Consider the following 12434-nt stretch of genomic DNA (forward strand, 5'->3'; position numbering starts at 1 on the left):
GACTTACATGCATCATGAAATGATGACCACAAGAAGCTGAGTGAACATTCATCTTCTCCTATAGACACAAAACAAAAGAAAGAGAAAGGATTGTTTTCCTTGTGATGAGTACTCTTAGGATTTACTCTCTTAACGACTTTTCATAGTTACTGTACAGCAGTGTTAATTGCATTTATCATGTTGTGCATTACATCCCGAGCATTTATTTGTCTTATAACTGAAAGTCTATATTTCCATGTCCATGATATTTATATTTTACAAAATACATTATAGTTAGTTGCTCTAAACAAATATTTTTACGATGTCCAGTTCAGTGATTTACATTAGATGAGACTTCCTCACACGTCTCTCCCTTGTAAAGGCCTGAAAACACCGTTATTTTACACTGTGTCATTTACAAGCTGTAGTAGTGCCAAGAAGGCAGAAAGATGCTCATGTGAATGGTAGAGTTCTCTCCAGCCCTTCTCAGTCACACCAGGAAGGAATCTGCCTTGCTGCACATCGCTGGGCCCATGGAATGGGGAGGGCCTTATTCTTGGGAAGCCCTCATCTTTGCCTGCTTTACTATAGAGCTGCCTCTAAATTTTGGATCTTCCATTTTTCTTAAAAAATGAACATTATAGCTCCTAAAAACGACTACATCATCCTATTCACTTCCTACTTAGCCTTCCCAAGGTGCATACTTTGTATTCATTTGTCATTCCTATGACAGGAGTCATGCATCGATACTTGCTGAATGACTCTGGGGGACATTTTGAGCCTATACATTGTAGGGAGGTTTTATCATTTGTAGCCACTTTTTAAAGATTTCTCAATAAGCTTCAATTTTTAGTCAATCTTCGAATATGGTATGAAAGAGGTTATAAATCACGTTTTTGTCTGTAAATTTTTTCTTATTTAGGTTCTTTCTTTGGTTTCTTGTCAGGTACAGCTTCTTTCATCAGAGGAATACTTGCAGGGGGGCTGTTCAGACCCTTCTCCCTCCATCTCCACCTGTAGAAAGTGGGGGGAGTGAAATGCTGAAAAGTAACTGGAAGTGTGAGATGACGTCCAAAAGGCTTAAGCATGTACATTCATGAAATCATTTGTCCATGAAGTGTGGATTTGTTGTTCATGTTCACAGCTACCATAGAGTTTTAGAACTGGAGGGGACCTTGAGGTCATTTAGCCAATGTCCCTGTTCTGCAGATGAGGAAACTGATGCCCACTCAGAGTAGGTGACTTGCTTAGGTCAGAACCAGCACTTAGGTGCTCTGTGCTCTGCAAACAATGATGCCTTCATATTATGGGAAGAAAAGCTAAAAACGAAAAAAGGGTTCCACTTTAGAACTTTCCTTTTAGGGGTTCTCTCAAGTGTTTTATAAACTCTTTGGCAGCTGACATGATTCCAGTTAGAGAAACAAAAGGAGTTAATTGCAGACTTCAAGTATGTGAACTATTATTTTAAGAAAAATATTCTCCAGATGTTTCCCACCTCCTTTGAGAATAGAAAAGAGGAAACGAGCTTAAATTTCAGCAAGAAAGATTCAGATTAGATATTAGGAAATGTAGTCTGTGAATCCTGCAGTTGGTTACCAGGGAATGTTGTGAAATCTCCTCTTCTGGAGAACTTTTGGAATGTGGCAGTTGGCCATCCACTTCAGAGGGGTTACGTGGGTGGCCCATTTCTAGAGCTGAGGACACAACCTAATTGACATCTCAAGTTCTGTAGGTCCCAAGAGGTCATGCTCTGCCCATAGCTAAGTGGTGGGGCTGTTGGCTCCTCTTAACTATAGCAAAATTCAGGATTCATCAGTGAAGCACATGGTCAAGTTCAGTTTTATACATGTATCAGTCCTAATAGGTGTAATTGGGTAGACTGACTAAAATGAATGAATGCTTATTGGATATTTTTGCCCACTGCCTTCACTGGATTGATTGACTAATATCTGATGGTTTAATTTCTTTGGGATCCATCTTAGCATATTCACCTTGACTTCCTTAATACCTTCCAAGTTTGTGTCCCTAGTCCACAAAGCACAAAGTAAGGGATCCAGTCCAGGATCTTCTCCTATATACAGGGAAATTCTTTATTTCAATGAAAAAGGCAGCCTTGGAATTTGGAGGACAAGATGGAGAAAAGTGGACGTATAATTAGATCTGTACCTTGTTATCTAATGTATTGATGATATCTCCTAACAATAATCAAATGAGAATTACTTTTTTAAAATTTTTATTGAAATATAGTTGATTTACAATGTGTTAGTTTCAGGGATAGAGCAAAGTGATTCAGTTTATATACATATATAAAATTTATACATGTAACTTATATATACTTATATATATATTCTTTTTCAGATTCTTTTCCATTATAGGTTATTACAAGATATTTAGTATAGTTCCCTGTGCTATACAGTAGGTCCTTGTTGGTTATCTATTTTATGTATAGTAGTATGTATATTTTAATCCCAAACTCCTCATTTATCCCCTCGCCCCCTTTCCCCTTTGGTAACCATAAGTTTGATTTCTATGTCTGTGAGTCCATTTCTGTTTTGTAAATAAGCTTACTTGTGTCAGTTTTTAGATTCCACAAATAAGTGATATCGTATGATTTTTGTCTTTTCAAATAAGAATTTAAACTTTCTAACTTGGAATGTAACAGTCTTGAATTTCAGTAAAATAATCAACTGTATAAATACAGGATGGGGAGGTATCATTTGAGAGTTTAGTGTCAAAAAAAAAAAAAAAAAAAAAAAAAAGACCTAGTAAGTGGACAAAGGATTAATCATATGTATTTGAAGTATGTTCATGGTGCTGGCAGAAAGTAAGTGCTCAAAAATGTAGCTAATATTATTATAACTTTGATGTTTATTGCCTTTCCTCCCCTAGCCATCCTCTGGTTCTGGTTTTCTAAATACAGTCACTGATTTTGCCCAATGCTAATATGGAACAGCACTAAACCATTCTTCTACCTACCCCCAAAAAATCCATTCCCCCCAAAGAATTAGGTTTTCTGAAGGTATCATCAGAAGAATTAGAGTTTCTTCATCTCTGAGGAAATGAAGGAGGGTACTTACAATATGTATCCTAGTATAAACACAAAAAGTTCAATTGAAAAGACTTTTTCCTTTCTTGACTGCTCCTCCATTGGAGATCTTTTCTCTGACTCTTTACCATGCGGCAATCACACTTAATCTCCTCCGGAATCCCCCAGAAGGCCAACTTTCCATACCCTCTATTATTTAGAGTTGTTTCTATCTTCCTTTAAAACCCAGGTGCCAGCCCATCCAAACGCAGAAGGCTCCGTTTCTACAGTAAAGTGGGTTTCAAAGAGCACCACCTCAACATCCTTACCCACCCTCTCCTTTGTTTTTCTCCATATCATCCAGCACACAGTACATTTATGATTTTATTTAGTTTGTGTCCCCATCAAAGCATAATCCTCAAAATGTTAAAAACACAATTCTCATTTGTAAGTGAACATGTCAAAGTTTTAAATGATGACAAAGCCAATTTGAAATAAAATATTAAAAATCTGGGTTTTTCATTGTAATGAGCAGATAAAAAAGTATGCTGAGATAATGCTAAGTTTGATACAAAACTGGTTAACAATCTAAAGGGCAATAAAACCGTAACCTGAGTGGGGTTAATCAACATAGTTTATAGAGTTGTTAATGTCCTGTAATACTAATAAATTATGCAACAAAGTTACATATCCCTAGTTCGATGACCCTAAGGTGGGCTTATTTGCATGGCAATAAAAGATCATGTGACCATCTATCTTTTGCCTTAGCCAAGTTGGGGGATATATTTCTTAATACCCCCTTCCCCACCCCCCACTAAAAGTAACCTACATGTGCACTGCCATTTATGAATCAAAAAAGTGGGTCTCCCCTACAAGCTGCTCAGATAATAAAAATAGCAACAAAAGTTGCACAAGAAGGTCGTAAGTTGCCTTATGAATGTTTCCATCATTATTAATATTCAGGTAGGAAATATGAAGGCCTTCTGTCAACAACTGTTGTAGGAAGGATTCCAAATGGGGAATGAGGCTGAATTTGATATTTTCTAAAGCCCCTATCAACACTGCACGTTTAGACTGTAAGGGTTCATCAATAAATGCTGAGGAAGTCAAAAGAATATCACACATTTTCCTGGTTCTCAGGAAACTTACAATTATGTTGAGGTCTAATGGACAAAAAACAATAGGAGAAAAACATAAGGTTGATTAGAATTATATTTAACTTTGTGTTAAACTTTCAGTAGTACTAGCAGAATAATGATGTTTGAGGAGGTAGGTAGGGAAGACTTTACAGAAGAGGTAGGAATTCAGTTGGTCTGGAGGAATGGTAGGTGTTATGGGCTGAGTTGTGTCCCCCCAAATCATATGTTGAAGTCCCAATTCCCCGTACTTCAGAATGTGACTGCATTTGGAGATAGGGTCTTTAAGGAGGAAATTAATGGTAGGCCCTAATCTAATATGATGGTGTCCTTATAAGAAGGGGAGTTTAGGACACAGACATGCAGAGGAAAGACCATGTGAAGATGCAGGGAGTAGATGGCCATCTACAAGCCAAGGAGAGAGGCCTCAGAAGGAACCCACCCTACCAATACATTTATCTTGGACTTCTAGCCTCCAGAATTGTGAGGAAATAAATTTCTGTTGTTTGAGCCACTCAGTTTGGGGGTACTTTTTTATTGCAGCCCCAGCAAACCAATACAGTAGGGTTGAAATATGGAGAGGGGTTTAAAAAGAATAAGAATCCTCCAGAAAAAAAAGAATACCATGAAAAAAGAGGTCAAAATGAGGACTGACATAGATGAGGAATAGAGTCTTGAAACAGGGGTTTACATTAATGAATGGTACATACAGCTACCGTTGTCATTAATAAGACTCTTTCTTTTTTCCAGTATTGTGTCTTAAGAGAGATAAATAAACCTTTCAACCTCCGCACCTCCATCCAAAATTTACTTCCTCAGAGAGGTCTTCCCCCACCATCCTTCCAAAACAGCATCTGCCACCCCAAGCCATTTTCAAGCCCTTTCCCCTGCTTTATTTTCTTCACAGCACTTAAATCTGAGATTACAAAATTTATTTTTAACTTGTTAATTACATGTCTTCCCACACTAGAATGTGAGTTCAATGAGATCAGGGACTTACCTCTCTAATTCACCTCTTTCTCTAATCCCCAGAACAGTTTGTAACAGTTAGCAGGTATACCATAAATACCTGTATCTAGTGAATGAATTTCCCTGAGAAAAGCAATCAATCGGGAGAGAATTTTCTTTGAGAGGCATGGAAAAGCCAAGAAAACAATTCTGGTGAATATTGGAGGAGTAGGATACTGCGTGACTTTCCCTTGTTTTATGTGTGGTGAATCTGAAGCCTTGAGAAACTACAAACTCTGTGTGAGGGGGCAAGTAGGGGGCACAGAGCAGGGCCACCCGGCAGCAGATGAGAGAGGCTTGTCCACACCACACACAACATGGACACACATGCACACACATACACAAATACAGACATGCTGGGAAAGGGAAAGGGAAAGCTGTCCCATGTGAAAGGGAAAGTTGGATTTAGGGCAAGGATTGAAGGTTTAAATACTTAAACATTCTTTCAGACAGTAAGCCAAAATCTCATGAGGATCAACATACAAATAAAATGCTGAGGAGCGTCTAAAATAATATATATCACATTACTCTGTTATATACATTATAGATCACATGAGGAAACAAACTCTCTGCAGCCCTGCCCAAATATAGGGAACCATTTAGGGCTGTTCAAAATGATTAGGACTGGTGACTCTGACCCCAGAATGAATAACTGCCTTGGTTCAGCTGTTCTTTTTTGCCATTTTTAACAAGTACATTTGAATGGCCATTATTGTTTTATTCATGTTAGGTTTATCATTATTGCAGTTAACCTCACATTTACTTTGGCTAGTATCCTTCTTTGAAAAGTCTTTGACATTTCAGTTGGTTTTGATTTGTCTTTTTGGTCACACTCCATTAATAATAACAAATGTGAGGAGGGCTTTTCAGCTTACAAAGAATTCATAGTATCATTTGTGCCCTTGAACAGCACTGTGGGAGAGTCAGAGATTAAAATTTCTGTTTTATAAGCAAGGAAACTGAGGCTCAGTGAAGATAAGGGACTTGCAGAAAGTCATAAACATAGTGAATGGCAGAGCTACAACGCAACTCCTGCCTTTTGGTTTCTTCTACAGTGCGCTTCCTGTATGACATGACACCCATCACTAAGCTAGCCTGGCTGGCAAAGATACAGTGTTCACACACAGTATGTATGTTTATGTTCACATGTACTCAAGCACACACACACCACATACTGGTTATCAAATAGAAATCCAAGAACACATCAAATAGAACTCACAGCATTATTGTGTTCTACATCCTTAGAAAAAGAAAAAAGAGGCAAGAAAACCCACTACCACCATTTCTCCCCAGCAGGAATTCTGAGGCTCCTTCTTCCCACCAGGTGTTTGTACAGTGTTACACAAATCTGATGTTCTTTTGAGTGATTTGGGGAGAATCTCCACACCACTTTGATCACCAAAAATGTCCTCAGGGACAAGAGGGAAATGAGTAAGGATAAGTCAAGTGGTAAATTCTAACCAGGGCCCCTACATAAATATTCAAGCTAAAACTGAATGAAGTTTATTTAAATAAAGATCCAGAGAAACGGCAGATGGCAGACTGAAAGAGGTAGTTTTCAGGAGAGAAAGGCCAAGCCTATGAGAGGAAATAATTGTAGTAGAGCAGAATCCCAGTGAGCCTTTGGTATTCAACTGGTCTTCTTCCAAGCATTTCGCCCCCTTCCAATTTTCCAGTGTTTCATTAGACTGTCCTGGTTTGAAGATTATTAAGTAAATCCAACACAGCCACTGAATTGAAGGAAGGGTGAAGGACCAAGCATGCTGTCTATTATCACTCCAAGTTCAGGGTTTAATAGTGAAACTCATTAACCCCCAAAGATAGAATTAAATCCCAGGCTACACATCACCAGATATTACCACTGTCAGCTCTCTCGTGACTGCCTTAGACATTGAATGTTAGAGTCAGATGGGGCTTAGAGAACAACTGAGTCTTATTTTTAACAAATAAAGAAGTTGAAGGGATCTGTTCAGATACACAAAATTAAGATGAAGTTCTGGTCTTATGAGTAAAAAAAGTAAGGAACAGTGGTATGTAGAACAGGCTGTAATTTGTCTTAAATGGGTGTGCATATTCAGAGAATATCTCTGGGAAAATATGAAGGAAAATGGGAAATGTTGTTACTTCAAAGGGAAAGGATTTTAGATACTAAAGAACAGAAGTGAGAGGAAAATTTACTTTGTCCCACCGATATCCTTTGCTACTCATTAATAGTTTACACATCTGTCACTCCTACTAAAGAAGTGTAAGCTCCTTGAGGGCAGGGCCTATTGACCATATTATAGTCATCTTTGTAACCCCTGGGTGGGTCTCTCATTGTGTCTCGTAAGTACTCAATAAACTACTGTTGAGTACTTACAACAGATGTTCTTTTTCCATCTAAAATAAATTTGACTATTGAGTATAAATCAATATTAATTTTGTGGCTCTTTCCAAATGGTTTATAACAATTAATCATTCATATAAGGACATAAAATAACAGCTTTCTATCTTCTCCCATTTAGAGTACACTTGAAACAAATAGTTCTCGAAGACTACTCTGATTTATGAAATAGAGAAAGTTTTATAAATCATTTTGCTGACAGATGTTTCTTCATTTTCACCCCAAAGGGGAAAAAATGATTAGTTAGTATATTTAGAAAAATTGTAATGCAGTGAATTTCATGGTGGAGATTTTTACTAAATATTTTCTTAGGTGCTTTTTATTAACCAATTCTTCTGTAGCCTGTTCATACTCTTGGCATTACTCTTGAATACGATGTTGCAAAGTCAACCCACATTTTCTAAGAAGTGGAAAACTATGATCCAGAATTAAGTAAGGCAGAAGCAAAGAAAACAAACTCTTACGAGAATGGAACTTAAATTATTTACTCAGTTAGTTACTGAATTAAATTATTTACTCAAGTTTACTCAAAGTTTTCCAGAAGACATTTACATTAAAAGTTGTGAGAAACTTGCCACTTCTTTCTCCATACCCCCAATTCCCTCCCTCCCCTCACCCCGCCACGTCCCATCTCTCTCTCTGCAGCATTATGATGACACTCCATTTAGGATTCAGATTTTCGTTAAGTCCCTCTATAAGATGTGGGAGCAAAGCCTTACGTGTAGTTTTAGGACCTCCGGGTAATTGAGCAGACGTCGATGTGTACCACACTTGCCCTCTAGCGGGAATTTGTGAAAACTGCAGTTCCCTGGGCTGTTGGGTCTTCAACCCTGCTGTTTTTTATAAACAAGCTGTTTTTTATAAACAGATCTCAAGCTGTTTTTTATAAACAGATAGACCTCATTTATATTTATTCTACTAATTAATAACTTGCAAAGGGTGCTATTAAAAGCCTTAAAAACAGCGTATTCTTGTGAGTAAACATCTCTATCTTATTTATACAACAAATTTGCTTTGTAAACTCCTTTCTTCATAATAGTACAAAGATAAACTTTAATGATCTCCAGGTCCAATTAACCTAATTCTGAACAAATGACTTCATAGTACATAATTAGAAGAAAGAAATGGTATCCCTGTATGTACATAATTATGATGGTGATTTTTTTTTTAAATGACATTTTGGGGCTGTCACATGAAGTACCTTCTTTCCAATTCAGAAGATATCTTCGGTTTTTATTGTTGTTGTTGTTTGTTCTTTAACCTTTATACGTTTATGACCACACCAAAGCAGCCAAAGGACATCTGACATATGAAAAACTACTGCTCCTGGCATAAAGCCTATAAATTATTAACTGTTTCCATTTACAAAAGAATATAGAATTTCAGCACTTACTAACAAAGTATGACTTGCCACTAAGTTTGCTTCATTTTGGAGAATCTATTCTATCTGTTAGGATTAAGTTCAGTGCAAATGTATGGCACCCAAAATAACAATGGCTTAAAGAAGGTAAATCTTTATTTCTCTCTTGTGTAAACAAATTCCAGACTTAAGGATTAATATCAATATATGGCGCCTCCAAGTTCAACCAAGGCTCAGGTTTCTTCTAGCTTGTTGCTCTACCATCCTCAATGCACAGCTTTCACTCCATGGTTCATGGTGTCTGGCCCGTTTCCGGGTAATATATATCCACGTTCCAGCCAGTGGGAAGAAGCAAGAGGAAAAACATGCTCACTCCCCTTAAGGAGCATTCTTGGAAGTTGCACCCATTACAACTACACCCAACAGACCAGAACTTTGTCACATGGCCACATCTAAATGAAATGTCTTCATTCTAGGCTTGCTCTGTTCCAGCTGAAAGTCAGGGGTGCCAATACTATGGAAGAGGGCAGAGTTCATGTTCAGGGACAACCAGCAGTCTCCCCATAGCTTACAATCCCACCAGCTGCCTTCATTTGATAGATCCTACTCTTTCCTGGGTTTTGTCTGTTTGTTTTCTATTGAAAGGTGACATCTTCCCTTCCATTTGTCTTCCACTCATGAAGTTCTGCTAATAAAGACCATGATTCCTTTTCTTTTTTTCTCCCTTCTTTCTCTAAGTAAACTCCGGTCACCTGGCCTGCTGGTTTTCACCATGTTGGTGCGTACCTTCCTCCACAGGTGATGGCTGGTCCACCTGCCCTTCTGCAGCTGCTGGGAGTACTGCTTACCATTTCCCTGGGTTCCGTCCGGCTCATCCAAGCTGGTGCCTACTATGGCATCAAGCCGCTGCCACCTCAGATTCCACCACAAATTCCGCAATACCAGCCCCTGGGCCAGCAAGTACCTCACATGCCTTTGGGTAAAGATGGCCTTAACGTGGGCAAGGAGCTGCCCCACATGCAGTATGGCAAAGAGTATCCACATCTACCCCAATATATGAAGGAAATTCAGCCGGCACCAAGAATGGGCAAGGAAGCAGCACCCAAGAAAGGCAAAGGTAACATACTTCGGTTCTGCTGTAAGACAGCAGCTTTCCAAAACCCTAAACAATACACTGCGGGTGGGGAGAGCTAAATTTTAGACATTTTTCTTTTAGCATGTGTGACTGACATTCATTAACTGCCTACTGTGTTCTAAACCCTATCCTTGAAAAGTTCAGGTCTTGAAGAAAGACAAAATTATTGTATGTTGTGCTTTCTTATTTCAACAGCATCAAACGACAAAAAACATACTTAATAACAAATAAGTTTAGTCCCTTACTCATTATTTCTTTATTCAAACATACAGCAACTAATGAGCATCTCTTTTTGTGTCAGGCTCTGAGCCAAAATGCTAAGGGATATAGCAGTGGAAAAAAAAAAAAGAAGTGATGTCAGTCTTCAGAACTAGGAGAGCAATGTTATAAGAACCTGCTGTGTTAAAAAAAAAAAAAATCATATGAAAGCACTTTGTAAACTAGGTGTCAGATGAATGTGTTTTTAAGACTGCTCTAATTAAGTTGTTACACATGTCAATCAATAAATCTACAGAAGGAGCCTGAAGAGTACAGACTATATACCTACCTAGAGATGATGATACCTGAAAATCTCTCCATTACTTTCTAGGCATATTCATTAGTTATTCAACACCAGCAAAATGCCTATCACTGTGAGAGACATTTTCTTTTTTTAAAATTGTTTTGTCTTCTTTTTTTTTTTTTGGCCACACCACGTGGCTTGTGGAATCTTAGTTCCCCGACCAGGGATTGAACCCAGGCCCTTGGCAGTGAGAGCACAGAGTTTTAACCACTGGGCCACCAGGGAATTCCCGAGAGACATTTTCTTATAAACTCAGTTGGTTTATAAGAAACGTAGGAAACCTAGCACTTGCAGGAAAGGAATTGCAATCAGAGTAGCAATTCCCTTTGAGGCGGTGGAGGCCATTCCCAATGGTCCCTCCAAAAGCAGGAAGCTCTGCTTCTGGGGAACTACTGGATTTGGTGCTAATAGGCCTGAGTGCCTAGAGGCCAGAGAGGAGAGAAACCTAGTCGTTTAACCTCTTTGAAACTACTTTTCTTCGTTTGTAAAGTAGAATTATTGAGAGAGTCTATGACGTAAGGTAAGTACTAAATAAATGCTAAAGTACCATAAAAACTTTGAGTTGCTACAGTTCAACAAAACCTAAGGAAGAACAGAATATACTCCAGGCACGTGCTAGACATTAGGGATTCCTGATGAATGTGATGTGACCCTGCCCCAGACGCTCTCTTGATATAGGAGCTACACAGTTCCTGCTTAGAAAGAGCACACCCTAATTGTACAGTAGTAATCCTATTAGCATAAAAGAAGTATTTACAGTTTTCTTCCCTTTAGGAGCTGATATTCCACTTAGGGGATTATCTCAGTCATTTGTTTTCCTTCCTTTCTTGAATGGCCTGCCTGGATTTTGAAACCTCCTGTACTTATTCAGATGGGTACCAGATTGCAACTGAGGAATTTGGAAAATATATGAGTTCTGTGGTTCTATTTTGTTCCCTGACAGTAGCTCAGTGAAAAATACAATGGTCAGGATTAAGATGCAATTAATGGTTGGGACCATGAATTTCCTTTCTTTATGTTATTCCTTACTCCCAGTAGCATGAGAGATCCAGAGTTGTGTTTCTCTGAAAGGCATAGCATAATCAATATAATTACATGTGCTTTGTATTTTGATAACAATTCGAGAAAGCATAACGCCTTTCACATCTATTTTCTAATCTTGTAGTGTGGGTGTATTATTCTTGCTGTACAGACAGGCAAGCAGGGATGCTGATGGCTTAAGTGACCCAGTCAAGATCTCATTTCAAGGCCAGAAAGAGAAGCTGAGCTTCCTGCTCCTAATCCCAGCTTAACTCCTTTTCTGCACTGTTTATCATCCTAAAATACCTTATTCAACTACTCCTGTTTAAAAACCAAATTTGCAAGTGAGAAGTAACTTATTAAATTGAAGAATTAATATTTGAGGCTTAGGAAATCCTACAGCATATTAAAGAAATTAAACACATCGATTTGACTCTAGAGGACAGATGTTTAAGATGTTATTAAACCACATACAAAATAAAAATAAAATGCTTCTATTCTTCCCTGAGTCTACATGATAATGACCGTCATCCTGTACATCATAGTATATTTCAGCACAAGAGGAAACATTATTTTTCCATATATTATATTTAAAATTCAAGGACATAGAAAAATAGAGTATAACATTAAATAGGGAAAAAATAGAAAAAATAAAAATGACTCCAACATTGTTTAAAATACACACACACACACACACACATATATATATATACACACACATACATATACATACATACGTACATATATATAGAACACATGAGATGGAAATACAGATAAATGTCAAGCGATTATCTCTGAGTAGTGGGCTTATAGGCAACTTTGATTT

The 12434-nt window shown here is 38.0% G+C and overlaps 2 protein-coding genes across 6 annotated transcripts in view; one reads left to right on the top strand and one right to left on the bottom strand.

Moving 5' to 3' along the window:
• COL8A1 (collagen type VIII alpha 1 chain) overlaps nt 1-12434 on the top strand; it is a 156253-nt gene that overhangs the window by 138822 nt on the left and 4997 nt on the right. For all 4 annotated transcript variants that reach the window (XM_082392093.1, XM_082392091.1, XM_082392090.1 and 1 more), the window contains one exon: nt 9690-10008. In XM_082392093.1, the coding sequence (XP_082248219.1) occupies nt 9693-10008 (316 nt within the window). In that variant the 5' untranslated portion in view covers nt 9690-9692. The remainder of the gene's footprint in view (nt 1-9689; nt 10009-12434) is intronic.
• LOC309628821 (uncharacterized protein) overlaps nt 1-12434 on the bottom strand; it is a 70939-nt gene that overhangs the window by 39209 nt on the left and 19296 nt on the right. For both annotated transcript variants that reach the window (XR_014244728.1, XM_082392245.1), the window contains one exon: nt 8-58. Coding sequence is in view for 1 of the 2 variants with exons in the window: in XM_082392245.1 (XP_082248371.1) it covers nt 8-58 (51 nt within the window). In the remaining variant the exon portion in view is untranslated. The remainder of the gene's footprint in view (nt 1-7; nt 59-12434) is intronic.

This window comes from Balaenoptera borealis (assembly GCF_965194805.1).
Source record: "Balaenoptera borealis genome assembly, chromosome: 5".
Lineage (NCBI taxonomy): Eukaryota > Metazoa > Chordata > Mammalia > Artiodactyla > Balaenopteridae > Balaenoptera > Balaenoptera borealis.